At 40.5% G+C, this 16681-nt stretch overlaps 1 protein-coding gene across 4 annotated transcripts in view; it reads right to left on the bottom strand.

Moving 5' to 3' along the window:
• LOC106563245 (colorectal mutant cancer protein) overlaps positions 1-16681 on the bottom strand; it is a 122325-nt gene that overhangs the window by 14172 nt on the left and 91472 nt on the right. For all 4 annotated transcript variants that reach the window (XM_014128653.3, XM_014128654.3, XM_014128656.3 and 1 more), the window contains 2 exons: positions 8295-8529; positions 7358-7570 (listed from right to left, as the gene is read on the bottom strand). In XM_014128653.3, coding sequence (XP_013984128.3) covers positions 7358-7570; positions 8295-8529 — 448 coding nt within the window. The remainder of the gene's footprint in view (positions 1-7357; positions 7571-8294; positions 8530-16681) is intronic.

Raw genomic sequence — 16681 nt, 5'->3', positions numbered from 1 at the left:
GACATAAACAATTAGACAGGTATCCTTTATTTTCTGTCTGACATTAACATTATTGCATGTCTAATCAAACATTTAAATTAAATAATTCAATAACTGTATTTTTACATACCTGATAATCCTTTAACCTATGTGTTTGCTTGTTTACATCTGTCTCCTACCCTGTTCCCTTTACTCTGCTCCTGTTCTCCAGGACCTAGGGGTTCTGCCTAACACCCAGACATGGATCCACCTGATGTCCATTACCAACCACCCTCCAACTTTTCATTACATCAGCTACTATTATTGTCATTATCTGCTAAGAAAGAGCAAGACAACTATCATACTGGGCACATCATGTGAGATGCACAGATTAGCTAAAAACACTAGCACTGCAAACACTCAGAACAAAAAGGGCAGCAGCGCCTGGACATTGCAGTTTCCCTCTTCGAGTCCACCTTCCAAGACTGACTACCTGTTGAAAACAAGTGACAGGCAGAACCTCCCATCCACACCCACCTCCTCTCTATTCCACACACCAGAATTCAGTATTTCAGTCTGATTGCCATGGGAGTATAAAAAATCTGAAAGTAAATTGACACACGTACCAGAAAAAAATCTACGTTTATGTATTTAAATCTAAAATATTGTCAGATTGGTTTTCACAGCTGTTTAATAAGGTGTTTATTATTGTAAATTGTAACGTATCCCTTGATGGTATTTGTTCGGTCAACATTATTAATTGTTGTATCATAAGACATACGATAGATATATATTCAACCACAAGAATGTACTTTTTAAGTCATAATAGAGGACTACTGAAAAAATGATTTCAGTGTTGATAATGGAAGGCCTGTTTAAAATGAAAACATGTCAGCCAGACAAGCCAGTGTATGAATCAATTGTATTTGCATATGAATGGAGTGGACATTAGCTGACTTTGTACACAATGTACGGGGTGGGTGAGGCATTTAAATGATGTAATTTTTTTGCCTGATGCCTGTTCATCCATAAAAAGCAGAAGATGGTAAATAACATGAATCGCAATGGTTAGCCTATGCAAAATAATAGGAATACATTTAGCCTAATTGGTAACAAATGACGTGTGGCAAAGTCAGGATCCTAGTCAGGCTTTTGTTTGTCAAATCCAGATTAAATATAGGTCATCGTGTGTAGGCGATTGTGGGCTAAATCAATGACAAACAGCTGAAATGTTCAGCCTTCGTAATGATCTGTGATCAAAACAGGCTGGGGTGTTTCGGTTCCATTTAGTCTAAGGATATGTGTAAGAACACAACTGCACTAAAATTAATAGCCTGATTCAATGGGATTCTCCTGAATAATACATGTTTTTATCTGTTAAGCTGTTTGGTCTATGCATAGACCCATACCAACGATTTGGTATTTTGCGGTAGGCATAGCTCTAAATTGCAGAGTATTTAATAAACCAACCACATTTTCCTGTGATGTTTAGGCTGAGCAAGACCTTCGATAGGCTAGTAGACTATATGGAAATAATTGTGGTTAATCATTGTTACTGCCTTGATCGCTTTATATAATCTGGACCTTTGCTTTTCCTATGGCTAAGCAAACGAGTAGTAGCATATGCTTTTTGCCCATCTCTATAACAAGGGTTAGGCCAACAGTAAATCCTCACAAACCCCTCAATTCGAAACCCTGCTTTAAACCATAAAACATCTCCACAGAAATGTATAGCCTAAGGATTGCATGGTGACAGTGATTGTGTCTGTTAATCTGGTAAACTGGGAAGTGGGGGAAAAAACGAGATGAAATCATGACATCAGTGATTTTCAGGTTAGAGAAAGATGTCAGAGTTTCTGAATTGGAATTCCGAGTTGGATGACCTTTCAAAACAAACAAAAAGAATCCCAGGCTGAGCTCGTTTTTCCCCCCAGAGTTCCCAGTTGTCTTGAACGCACTGAAGTCGGAGATTACCGACTTCCGAGTTGTTTTGAATGCGCCTCTAGAGACCTAGGCTACCTCTTATTTCCCAACAAAGAAGCCCTTGTGTCTGTATTGATGTGAGAAATAGGCATATCTACACAGTAATGGTGGCTGGCTGCGATATCAACTAGCCTCATATTTTTTTTACTAAAGTGATAGGTCTATTTTAGATAAATCGACAAATGAAATTGATTACATTACTCTGGCAATGAAAAATATTTTTTACAAAATCATGTACATGTAGACGTTTGTAAAGTGACATCATGGTGAGATCTTTAATAATAAACTAAACAGACACTTAAACTAACACGTGACGTGTAACACGTAGACATTTTTAAGGCGTTCATGGTAAAATAATTCATAATAAACTTACAAGCAAACTGACACAACGGGAACACCACGTGAATACTACATCTACATAACGTTTACGTGTCACGTGACGTTAACGCTTCAGCAGTTTGACGCCTTAGAAAAAAGTCTGCATTGACAGTCCATGTTAATTCATGGCAGTATTTTTATGGCGCTAGGAAGATGTTTGGTGAATTCGTGAGAGGTATCAGTAGCTTCACAGGTATTAATTATGGCCTTTATCACCCCCCATAACCATCCGCGGGGGATGCACAGCCTGACCGCACAATCCCAACCAACGCATTCTGTGTACACGTCCTCTATTAATTTGAATGTAATAACGGTTGGAGAAATTGCTTGATCCGCGCTGAGAATTGCAAAATTATGAAAACCAACGGGCCAATATCCTAAAACACTGTTGTGCGTACACGTTTTGGACTCTGATCAGCGCTTCACAGTGATTAAGTTAACAAAAATCCCTTTATAATAACACATTCCATCATCGCATTTGCCTAATGGCATACAGTTCAGCAGAAGCGTTTTTACGATTTACACACGGGGGAGGGTCTTAGCAGGGTCTGGAAAAATGTGTCCTTTTATAAACGCATTTCATGCAATTCTACGTAATTTAGGCCTACATGAGAGGAGACATTATCAGAATATTTTTTACACTACGCAAAGGACCAAAATGAGTGGTTACTCTTGACACTGTCAAACAGATTTAAAAAAACAACCCCGGCCCGGTTTCCAAAAAGCATTCATTGTCATTACCTTAGCCTTAAGATGCTTTTGGGAAACCGGGCCTTGGTCTTGACCTGGCCCAGGTCCATTACAAATAAAGGAGACACAGATTGTACAACATTAGGAGGAAATATATAAATATTATAGGCCACAGTAGGCTACAAAATCAACTTTCCAGTGGCACTGACTCACCCAATTATGAAGACTGCATGAATATGCGTAGCCTAGGCTTCTCACCATACCAGTGATGGTCTCAAGATAGTGCTGAGTTACTTAAAAACAGTGCTGTTCTTCAAAGTTGTTGTGAGAAAAAACGGTTGTTTTTACTGACAAATTAGTTTCTCTTTTCAGCAGTATGAATTTGCTTTCCAAACATATTTCCAGCGATTGTATTTTGATATTTGCAAAAGGCCTTTAGCATTCACTGACAGAGCAAAGAGAAATAAAATCTATAGAAATAGAATCCATAGAACGAAAGTGCCCATTCAAGTCAGAACTGACAGCCATTTTGAGCATACCCATGAGTTTTGTTGACGCTGAGAACGGAATATATATACATTTTTAAATAACATTCTTAGAACGTTCTTTGAACATTACCAATGTTTTCCTGTGGTTTTTATGGAAAGTTTTCTTAATGTTTTGAGAACTTTAAATTGAACCATGAGGAAACAATGCTGAAGTACTGAAATTCCTACAGAAGAACATTGTTTCTCAACATTCTTTGAACGTTCTGAGAACTTTAAAAATAACCATGAGAAACCTGTATAAAATGTTATGGGAAAGTTTTATGCAAAATGGCCATAGGACAACCACACTTTTAGCAAGCTCTAAGAAACATATGGTTCGCAGAACACAGTGATGGAAAAAGTACCCAATTGTGATACTTGAGTAAAAGTATAGATACCTTAATAGAAAGTTACTCAAGTAAAAGTCAGCTCGTAAAATACTACTTGAGTAAAAGTCTTAAATATACTTAAGTATCAATATTAAATGTAATTGCTAAAATATACGTAAGTATAAAAAATTCCTTATATTAAGCAAAATATTTAAAAAAAAATTTGTTTTTAAAATTTACGGATAGCCAGGGGCACACTCCAACACTATGACATTATTTACAAAAGATGCATTTGTGTTTAGTGAGTCTGCCAGCCCAGAGGCAGTAGAGATGACCAAGTGTTAGCTTGATAAGTGAGTGAATTTGACAATTATTCTGTCCTGCTACGCATTCAAAATGTAACGAGTGCTTTTGGTTGTCAGGGAAAATGTACGGAGTAAAAAGTACAACATTTTCTTCAGGAATGTAGTGAAGTAAAAGTAAAAGCTGTCAAAAATATGATTAGTAAAGTAAAGTACAGATACTACTAAAGTAGTACTTTAAAGTATTTTTACTTAAATACTTAACACCACTGTCAGAACGTTATGTGCTACCTGGGTTCTATGGATAATAATTCTGTTGCTACAACACAACAAGCCATTCAATATTTGGCAAGTGTACTGCCCAAATTAAGGTAGTGTTCAGACAGGAGTAATTATATAATTTTGGAAATATTATTTAACTTTATCAGGGGGTGCTGCAACACCTTCAACGCCTCTACTTCCTGAGGCTATGTGATTTGGAGAAGGTAATCTGATCCTAGATCTGTGGTTAGGGGCAACTTTTACCTCAAGCTGTCACATGCAGTAAAAAGCCTGGTCTTATAGGTGGCAGCACTACCACCAACCCAGGGGAGAACGACTGCCCCCTCTCATTGAAACCATGAAGTTCAAGGCCTTCCAGTGTACTGCAGGCTGTTGTTTCCAGAAAGCAGGGTCCCCCATTATAATGAATAGGAAAATGACAATCTTCGTGGTCAATATTAGTGTAAATAAAAACATTTTTAGAAGACAATCATGATACCAATAATTGCTTCTATTACACCAGATGTATGTCCTTGAAACAATTACTTTAAAATAGCACACAAAAGTAATAAGGATAATTTATCACCTAATGGCAGCCTGCAGTACACCGGTCAGCTTTCAACTTGAGATACTCAATAAGAGGGGGCAGCACTGAGCTAGCCTGCAATATCACTTCCTGGACTAGCTCAAACTGTGCATGTTATGTCTACATAAAACTCCCCTTGAGACTTCTAACATGGTGTGACGTCTTCAATGGCTTTGTCCATTCATATAGTCAATGCTTCAACCACTTATCCCTGTGTATTGCCTTACACTTGGACTACAAAACAATACAGCTTGACTCACACTGGACAAGCATGTCAGAGTATTCATTGAGCATGCTACATGACTTATCGAGTTACAGGTATGCTGTCATACATTCAGGGCCTGCTATCCTGCTAGCCTGATTTGATTACAGGGCTGTTGATGGAGATTGGAACATGGCTTCCATTAAGGTAGTGGGGAAATGGATATAGGAAGAGACAAGGGAGGAGGGGAAGATACTGGGAGATGCTGGTTAGTGTTGTGTGTGTGAGCGGGAGCGCGTGTTGGGTAATAGCCTTTGTGCTGTGTGCATTTTGCTTGATTAGGCTTGCAGTGTGTGTGTGTGTCACAAACATCCACTGCTCCAGGTGATGAATGGCTCTGATCATGGGCTCTGACAGAGCGGAATGATCTAACATAGTGTGTGTGAGTGAGAGAACTCCCCCACAGCGGGAGGTATGTGTGGCTATTAGAGTCTTCCCCAGTGTGTGAAATACAATCAAACAGGCCATTTCTAGACCCTAACAATAAGAATTGGTCTGTAGATATAAAAGGTAGCTGGTTTGAAAGCAGAGGGGGGGTGGGGGGAGAAAGGCAATAATAGTGGCTGCTCTGTCTTTCACTCTGAAAAGCACCTGCATTTACAGATGGCCCTTTGATTGGCACGTTCAACGCTGGCTGCTCCTAGCAACCGAGGAGTAAGCCTTATTGAACAAACGGAGCTACGGAGATAGCAGGGAGAGAAGGGGGGTCGAGCTTTAAGGTAGTGTGTGTATGTGTGTCTGCACGTAAAGCTGTAAGGGTGTGTGTTGGAATGTTGTGTGCATGCCAAGAGTTGTAAAGTGCATGTGTGTGTTCACGTAATCCCTGTCCCAGCCGGGGGACATGGAAGGGCACTGTTATCGTATCCAGTGGATTACAAGACTAATGTAGTGCCACCAGCATTGGAAGCTCAAGGCTGTGATCAGAGAGAAGCACACCTCTATTCCATTCCCTTTCTTAATCCTGGCACACACACTCACAAACACAACTGATCTCTGTCTATATGTATTAAAGAAATGGGCAGAAAAGACTATGGATGGTGTGAGGGGCTTAGTGCTCTGATATCTAATTGACCTCCCAGACCTCTTGGAGTCACACACACACACACACACACAAAGTCTTTGATAGTTTAGAATTGCACTTGGGACTCTGGAAGTCCTAATTTGTCTGCTTTCTCTTCCCATCCTCTCAGTTTCTTCTCCTCTTACGCAGTACAGTATCTCACTCTCAGACTTCCCCTCCATTTGCCTTCTTTCCTCCTTTCCTTTCTTGTACTCACCATTCTCTTTTCTCTCCCCCCTTCTTCCACTTTTCCTCCCTCTCAATACTCTTGTCTATTCTTGTACTCTCCCCATCTCCAGGTTTATTTTTTATCTCTGTCACTGTGAGTATACAGTAGGACTCTCACAGACACACAATGGCCCCTTCTCTAGGGCCACATCTGAGTACAGACAGACAGCTCCCCAGAGGAAAATCCCAACAGACTGAGAAAGTCTGAAGTAGAGACTTCTTTCTCACACAGGAGACTTTCACTAAGGGGAACACTAGTGTGCAACTGCCAACCTTTCAGAGTGACAGGCCCTCTCAGCTTTAGGACTGTTGTGTATGGGGGCTCAGAAGAATGGGGGCAACAAGACAGAGGAGGGAGAGAGGGGAAGAGATACACTCCAACGAGAGGAGATCGAGAGAGATAGACAGGGAGAGAGAGAGACTCCAAAGAGAGGAGAGAGAGAAGGGAGTGGACAGAGCTGTGACTCAGCCTCCAGCCTCTTCAATGATTCATGTGACTGATTGGTTCAGAGTGAATGCTGCTGCGTACAGGAGAGAGACACACCGTCTACAAGCCTCAATCTCAATCCAAGCCTGAACCCCGCTCTGTGGTAGACCTGTTGGGTCTGGGGCTTGTGTTTCCATAGGTGGACGAGGTCTCTTTTCGGGTTGGAGAATTTAGAGGGCGTAAATGTGGGTGCACCCTGGCACTTGCCCCTGCCATGCGGCCAGTATACATCTTAGAGGCCACTGTTTTGGGGGGGGGTGTTGTCTGGGCCAAGTGTGTGTGCATGCGTGTGTGTTGTCCACACACCTTAGCGGCTTGGCTCTTGTCTTTACTACTACTCCCAGTGGAGCTGAGGGATCTCCTGCGCTGCTCCTGCTGCTCCTCCACCTCGGCCTTGAGGTGCTCGATGTGCACCAGGTAGGCCTGCTCCTGGGCCTCCCGCGTGCTCAGCCGCAGCTCCACCGCCTTCTTCTCCTTCTCCAGCAGGTAGAGCTGGGCCTTCAACTCCGCCATCTCCTCCTGAGGGGGGAGGAGAAATACAAAAATGAAGGGTTAACAAGCTACAAGTTATTTTTATCAAGGGGTGTTGTAACCATATGGAAGGAAGGGAAAAAGGGAGGGAGGAAAGAAGGATAGACACTGAGTATACGAAACATCAAAGCTCATTACCGTGCCCTTTCACCACCCTATGAAGTTCATCATAACTCATTTCATCTGTAGTCTAATAAACTGCATGCTTTCCCAAGTCGTGGTGGGAGGACCACACAACATACCGTCACGTGACTCCAAGTTTACTTCGATATGATGGTTATTATATCGATATTTCTCACATAATTAATTTTATTGACACAGAAAGATCCCACCTTGTCTAGTGTATTTTGTTTTGTCGACATTTGGAAAGTATACAGACACGGTTTCCAACAGGTCTGTTGTGACATTATTTATCGCATAAAAAGGTTTGATGGAAACCTGGTTACAGACAGTGACTCAATTAGCCCAAGTCCAATTCTTCTTCTTTTTTTTAGATCGGTAAGTTAGTCTAGCGGCCAACTATCTGAACTTGTAGTAATCGTGGTTGAATTAACAACCGGGGGGGCCCCCGCTCTCACTCAGATATCATATTAAAAACTGCAAAAATGTCTCTCCACCACATGGCAAAATGAGTAGAATTGCATGAAAAGGCCCGTGTGTATGCTCTCCCTCCCACTCTCCTCTCCCCGCGCTCCCTCTTTCTCCCTCTCACCTTCATGGCCATGAGCTCCTGCATCAGCACAGCGTTCTCCAGGTCCAGACGGTGCGTGTCTCCCCGGGGCTTGACCTCAAGGCTGAGGGGGTCGACGTGAACGCTCTCTAGCTCCAGCATGGTCAGCTTGACTGCCGCACGGTCATTCTTTAGCTGCTGCACGTAGTCTTTCAGTCGCTGTTCGTCCTCCTTGGAGAAGTCTGTGTCGCACGAGCTGGTCGTGGAACTGGTGGTGCTGTGCACGCACGCACGCACGCACGCACGCACGCACGCACACACACACACACAAAGATAGAGATGAGAGGTACCATAAAATTTTGCTCTGTTGGATGATAGCTAGCATCTAGAAAGTAGTCTTCATTTCCCCTTGAACAGTTAAGATCACAATTAGAGAAGCTAAACTGTTCCTAGATCTGTGCCTTGCGAGTCTGACACGGGAAGAAATTAAGTCACCAAATACTGTGTAGAAATTGTCCCAGAGACTTCCCCCCCCCCCGTTGTTTTTATTGAATATCCGAAACATACTTGCAGTGATGCTGCTCAACAACTACATCATACCAGTCATCCAACAGACTCCCATTCAGAGCGACACACAGAAGCATCCAGGGTCAATGCCCTGCCATTCCTGAACCTGAGACCAGAAACAGGTTATTCTGTATCCTCACAACAAAATCTGCAGCGCTTTGATGATTTTATGCCACAAATATTCAACATTTTGTTGGTGGCAAGAATTCTATATAATAATTTAAACTGAAAAGCACGGTCTTGAATCTTGTGTTGTTTTATATATCAACTCATACACCCTGTACCATGGAATCGGTACATCAAAAATCTCTTCCCAACTATTTTGCAATCTGTATGACACAGTTTTCAACATCCTGGTCCTCCAATGAAACTGGTATACTTTCTTATTTTTAGTCCTCCGCCAGTTTTTATCCTTTATATTGGGCAGACAGACCAGTTCCTTACCTCCTCCCGCTGCCACAGGCCTCCTCCATTTTTGGGGTAATGCTGTAATCAATTGGTTGTACTCTTGGATTGAGCAGACCTTCCAGTACAATTCTGATAACTCCATGAAGGACATAACTCTCCCATTCCAATTTACAATATCATTTAAGAACAAAATACCCTTTTCAAACAGCTTTCCCATAAATACAGGTATTTTATCAACCAGCACATTTGAGTTTAGCCATAATATTTGTTCTATCTTTTCAGGGGGATGAAATTGAAATCGTAGCCAGCTCTGCAATGCTTGTTTGAAAAAGAGATATACTTTGAAATCAATTTATCAAAAATGAGACATGGCAATCTGCACAAAGGCAAAAAGGCAATTTTTAAACAATGGATGAGCTTTTCTTAGTAATCTATTTGAGAACCATTTAGGGTTCAAATAAAACTTTTGAATAAGTGAAGCTTTTAGAGAGAGGTTTAGTGTTTTTATATTTAATCATCTCAACCCACCCAATTCATATTCATTATATAGATAGGCACATTTTATTTTGTCTGGTTTAGCATCACAGATAAAGCAAAATATTTTTTGCTCATATGATTTGAAAAACGAATCATCCTTTTTCCTCTTCATGGTTGCAGGATCTTGTCTATTTTTACACGTTTTCTATTGAAATTCATTGTGGAGAGCTTATTTATATATTTTGTGATATGAATACCAAGTATGTCTATTTCACCATCAGCCCATTTTATAGGTAAACTGCAGGGTAATGTAAAAGTTGTGTTTTTTAAAAGATCCAATACGTAATATTGTACACTTATCATAATTAGGTTTTAGTCCACAGTACAGAAAAGTTATCTAGATCTTCAATGAGACATTGCAGGGATCTAGCTTGCGGACTTAATACAAAACTTGAGTCATCGGCATACATGGAGACCTTTGTTTTTAAGCCTTGGATTTCTACACCTCTAATGTTGTTATTGGATCTGATTTTAATAGCTAGCATTTCGATGACCATAACGAATAGATATGGTGACAGCGGCCACCCTTGTTTAACTCCTCTTGACAATTCAAAACTCTGAGAAGTAGCTGTTATTTACTATTTTACACCTGGGGTTGCTATACATTATTTTTACCCATTATATAAGAGAATTACTGAAATTGAAAAAAATCCAGGCATTTATAAATAAACTCCAGTCTTACTTTATCAAATGCCTTTTCAAAATCCACTATAAATACCAGGCCTGGCTTCTTAGATGTTTCATGATGTTCTATTATTTCTAGTAGTTGTCGTATATTATCTACAATGTATCGTCCATGTAACAAACCTGTCTGATCAGGATGAACAATACCTGATAAAACCCTTTTAATTCTGAGTGCTATGCATTTCACTAATATTTTTGCATCACAACATTGAAGTGTAAGGGGCCTCCAGTTTTTTAGGTAGACTGGGTCTTTATATTTGCCATCTGGGTCTTGTTTTAATAATAGAGAACTCAGACCTTCCTGTTGAGTACCTGACAGACTACCATTTCTATAGGAGTAGTTAAAACAATCTAACAATGGAGCTTTTAGTATATCAAAAATGGCTTGATATACCTCTACCGGTATGCCATCAAGCCCTGGGGTTTTTCCAGACTGAAAGGATTTAATAGCCTCAAAAAGTTATTCCTCTGTAATTAGGCCTTCGCACTGATCTTTCTGTATATTTGTTAATTTTCTTATTTATATTTATATTATTTGGAAAGAATTCCTTACCGTAATCTTCATTCAGTGGGAGAGGAGGAGACAGAAAAGAGAACATCTGCCTAAAATAATTAGCTTCCTCTTTTAAAATATCATTCAGAGAATCATAGATGACTCCATCTTCAGTAACGAGTTTCTGCAAATTCTTTTTGTTAGCATTCCTGTATTGGAGATTCAGGAAGAATTTTGGATCCACCTTCCTTGCGAATCATTCCCAACTATTTGCACATTCAGACTGAAATTTTTGCTAATTAATATCATCACACCTTTTGAGTTCCTTTGTCCATGATAGAAAATTATTTCACCACCCCATTCATTTTTCCACACAACTTCATCTTAGGATGTATAGTGTGTTTCGTGTAAACAGTTATATTGTTATGTTTTATTCCTTTTCTTTTAGCCATGTAAAGACTGATCTTTTTTTATAATCTGCTAAACCGTTACAATTATAACTAGCTATACTTATTTCACCCCTTCCCATAACTAGATACTATTCCCAGTCTAAATTGACCATAATTAGTGCTTGTAAAGTTACTGCCATCAGAGGTATTATGACTGTCAAAATTAGAGCTTTCAAATGTCTGATATTTAGAATTCAAGAAATAGGTTCTAGCAATATTTGTTTTACTCCCTTGCCTATTTGCCGGTGAGCCAATGCCACAGATGTTATAAAATTGAGACAAGATATTATGTGTGTAGTAAATCTGAGTAGGTTGATGTGTATGATATTGGATGTGATTTAATGAGAGTGTGTATGATGTCTGTATAAGAGAAAGACTATAATGTCTTTGTCCAAATAAATAATTACTCTGCCAATTTGCATGGTTGAGTATCTATGTGTGTAACATAGACACTCAACATAGACACTTTGATTGTTTTTACTCTTTGCTGTACACAGTCCTTGAGAGACGATGATGAAAATTGCGCTGCAGTGGATACACCACCTCTACCCTCCGTTCTGTTGGCGAATGTACAGTCACTAAAGAACAAACTGGACGAGCTCCAATCGAGACTATCCTATCAACAGGACCTGAAGAACTGTAATATTCTATGTTTCACAGAGTAGAATACATCTCGTTGGCTTTTCCATGCATCGTCAAGACCGGTCGGCAGCTTTCTTTTTATTGGCCAGTCTGAGATATGGCTTTCTCTTTGCATCTCTGCCTAGAAGGCCAGCATCCTGGAGTCGCCTCTTCACTGTTGACGTTGAGACTGGTGTTTTGAGGGTACTATTTAATGAAGCTGCCTGTTGAGGACTTGTGAGGTGTCTTTTTTTCAAGCTAGACACTTGAATGTACTTGTCCTTTTGCTCAGTTGTGCTCCAGGGCCTCCCACTCCTCCTTCTATTCTGGTTAGAGACAGTTTGCGCTGTTCTGTGAAGGGAGTAGTACGCAGTGTTGTCCGAGATCTTCAGTTTCTTGGCAATTTCTCGCATGGAATAGCCTTCATTTCTCAGAACAAGAATAGACTGACGAGTTTCAGAAGAAAGTTCTTTGTTTCTGGCCATTTTGAGCCTGCAATCAAACCCACAAATGCTGATGCTCCAGATACTCAACTAGTCTAAAGAAGGACAGTTTTATTGCTTCTTTAATCAGAACAACAGTTTTCAGCTGTGCTAACATGATTGCAAAAGGGTTTTCTAATGATCAATTAGCCTTTTAAAATAATAAACTTGGATTAGCTAACACAACATCCCATTGGAACACCGGAGTGATGGTGGCTGATAATGGGCCTATGTGGATATTCCATAAAAAAAAATCTGCCGTTTCCAGCTACAATAATCATTTACAACATTAACAATGTCTACACTGTATTTCTGATCAATTTGATGTTATTTTAATGGACAAAATTTTTAGCTTTTCTTCCAAACAGAAGGACATTTCTAAGTGACCCCAAACTTTTGAACGGTAGTGTGGTATGCAAAACTAACTATGCAAGAGATTTTGTTGTAGGTAGAACGCATCGGAGTAGGAATATATTGCACTGACATGCACAACTCAGCCGTACTCTACACACACACCGTGCAGCATAACCAAGATACGCTTGTTTTAAGATCAAAGCAAGAGCTGCATGTAGCCACGTGTGCACATTTGTTCATCCTTTGCTAGTTAGTGAGTAATTCGCCCAGTTATAGATAATTTGTAGTCCGCAATGGGGGAGTGATTGCTTCCTACAAGAGCACAAAACATAAACATTTCTAGACATCTTTGAAAAGCGAGTCTGGTAAAGAGCTTTTTTTTTGTCTTAAAAGGGTAGTGTTGTATTTTGAGACAGGCTTGAATAAGCTAAGTAGCCAATAGGCAGAGGGTAGCATAATTTGTCTGATTCTCTGTAATAATGGTATGGGAATAATATTTTGTAAAGTGGTTTCTTGCATCAAACACGACAACAACATTTTCAGTCACCTTGTCTGGAGGACAAGTGGATAAAAAGTTAATGTCAAGCACTGCGTGTTTTTTCTCTCCAAAAAGTAATGGAATGTAGGCCTACATTGAACATGACACCATTGGCTGCTAATGTAGGCTGAATGATAGAACAATTATTTCCATGTTAAATTGTTATGGGATGCATTTTCTCCATTGTTTTTATGGTAGACCACTCTTGTAGGCCTACATTATGATCAAATAGCCACAGTAGCCTACTTGACTACTGTCTGAAACTGTCATTTAAAGCGGGTACAGCCTTAGTGAGGCTAAAAGTTGCACAGAATTTTCACAATGTTCAAGTTAGCGCTCAGCAGACCTGACATTTGCTCAGTGCTGGGGAGGGAACATTGGCTGCAGAACATACTATTTACCAAGTTTTAATCTATATTTTTCGTAGCTGACTATTTACCACTACAAACCGATAATTGCACTAAGAGCGCACTCAACAAGCTGTATACGGCAAACAAGAAAACGCACACCCAGAGGCGGCACTTCTCGTGGCCAATGATTTTAATGCAGGAGAACTGAAATCTGTTTTACCTCAATTTTATATCAGCATGTCACCTGTGCAACTGGAAGCGACAAAATTCTACATCCCCTTTACTCCAAAGACAGAAACGCATACAAGGCTCTCCCTACCCTCCCTTCGGCAAATCTGACCATAACTCAAAACAGGAAGTACCAGCTCAATACCGAAGTGGCCCGATGAAGCAGATGCTAAGCTACAGGACTGTTTCGGTAGCACAAACTGGAATATGTTCCAGGATTCATCTGATAACATTGAAGAGTTACCACATCAGTCTCTTCATTAATAAGTGCATCGACGACGTCGTCGCCACATTGACCGTAAGTAAATAATATCCAGGCAACATCCACACTGAGCTAAAGGCTACAGCTGCCACTTTCAAAGTGTGGGACACTAATCCGGAAGCTTATAAGAAATCCAACTATGAACTCCGACGAGCCATTATACAGGCAAAGCGTCAATACAGGACAACGACGCCGGCTCTGACGCTCGTCGGATGTGGCAGGGCTTGCAAACTTACAAAGGGAAACCCAAAGGGAATTACAAAGGGAAACCCAGCCGCAAACTGCCCAGTGACGTGACACTACCAGACAAGCTAAATGCCTTCTATGCCCGCATCTTGACAAGTAAAGCTGAACCATGCATGAGAACCCAAGCTGTTCTGGATGAATTTGTGATCTCGCTCTCCGTAGCCTATGTGAGTATGACCTTTAAACAGGTTAACATTCACAAGGCCGCGCGGCCAGACGGATTACCAGGACAAGTACTCAGAGCATGCACTGACCAGCTGACCAGGTGGTAAGGGTAGGTAACAACACATCCGCCACGCTGATCCTCAACACGGGGGCCCCTCAGGGGTGGGTGCTCAGTCCCCTCCTGTACTCGCTGTTCACTCATGACTGCACGGCCAGGCACGACTCCAACGCCATCATTAAGTTTGCTGATGACACAACAGTGGTAGACCTTATCACAGACAACAATGAGACAGCCTATAGGGAGGTCAGAGACCTGACCGTGTGGTGCAAGGACAATAACCTCTCCCTCAACATGATCAAGACAAAGGAGATGATTGTGGACTACAGGAAAAGGAAGAGCATGCTCCTATTCTTATCGATGGGGCTGTAGTGGAGCAGGTTGAGAGCTTCAAGTTCCTTGGCGTCCACGTCACCAACAAACTAACATTGTCCAAGCACACCAAGACAGTCGTGAAGAGGGCACGACAAAGCCTATTCCCCCTTAGGAGACTGAAAAGATTTGGCATGGGTCCTCAGATCATCAAAATGTTTTACAGCTGCACCATCGAGAGCATCCTGATGGGTTGCATCACTGCCTTGTGTGTTAACTGCTAGGTCTCAGAACACAAGGTACTGCAGAGTAGAGGTCGACCGATTAATCGGAATGGCCGATTAATTATGGCCGATTTCAAGTTTTCAAAAGAATCGGTAATCGGCATTTTTGGGCACCGATTACATTGCACTCCACGAGCAGACTGCGTGGCAGGCTGACCACCTGTTATGCGAGTGCAGCAAGGAGCCAAGGTAAGTTGCTAACTAGCATTAAACTTATCTTATAAAAAAACAATCAATCATAACATAATCACTAGTTAACTACACATGGTTGATGATATTAATAGATTATCTAGCTTGTCCTGCGTTGCATATAATCGATGCGGTGCCTGTTAATTTATCATCAAATCACAGCCTACTTCACCAAACGGCTGATGATTTAACAAGCGCATTCACGAAAAAAGCACTGTCGTTGCACCAATGTGTACCTAATCATAAACATCAATGCCTTTCTTAAAATCAATACACAAGTATGTATTTTTTAAACCTGCATATTTAGTTAATATTGCCTGCTAACATTAATTTCTTTTAACTAGGGAAATTGTGTCACTTCTCTTGCGTTCTGTGCAAGCAGAGTCAGGGTATATGCAGCAGTTTGGGCCGCCTGGCTCGTTGCAAACTGTGTGAAGACCATTTCTTCCTAACAAAGACCGTAATTAATTTGCCAGAATTGTACATAATTATGACATAACATTGAAGGTTGTGCAATGTAACAGTAGTATTTAGACTTAGGGATGTCACCCGGTAGATAAAATACGGAACGGTTCCGTATTTCACTGAAAGAATAAATGTTTTTATTTTTGAAATGATAGTTTCCGGATTTGACCATATTAATGACCTAAGGCTCGTATTTCTGTGTGTGATTATATTATAATTAAGTCTATGATTTGATATTTGATAGAGCAGTCTGACTGAGCGGTGGTAGGCAGCAGCAGGCTCGTAAGCATTCATTCAAACAGCACTTTCCTGCATTTGCCAGCAGCTTTTCGCTGTGCTTCAAGCATTGCGCTGTTTATGACTTCAAGCCTATCAACTCCCGAGATTAGGCTGGCAATACTATAGTGCCTATAAGAACATCCAATAGTCAAAGGTATATGAAATACAAATGGTATAGAGAGAAATAGTCCTATAACTACAACCTAGAACTTCTTAACTGGGAATATTGAAGACTCATGTTAAAATGAACCACCAGCTTTCATATGTTCTGAGCAAGGAACTTAAACGTTAGCTTTTTTACATGGCAAATATTGCACTTTTACTTTCTTCTCCAAAACGTAGTTTTTTTCATTATTTTAACCAAATTGAACATGTTTCATTATTTATTTGAGACTAAATTGATTTTATTGATGTATTATGTTAAGTTAAAATAAAATAAAAGTGTTCATTCATTATTG

This window comes from Salmo salar, chromosome 11, assembly GCF_965601325.2.
Source record: "Salmo salar chromosome 11, fSalSal1, whole genome shotgun sequence".
Classification (NCBI taxonomy): Eukaryota; Metazoa; Chordata; class Actinopteri; order Salmoniformes; family Salmonidae; genus Salmo; species Salmo salar.
Note: the sequence above shows the minus strand (reverse complement) of the source record. Positions and strands in the feature narration are given on the sequence as shown.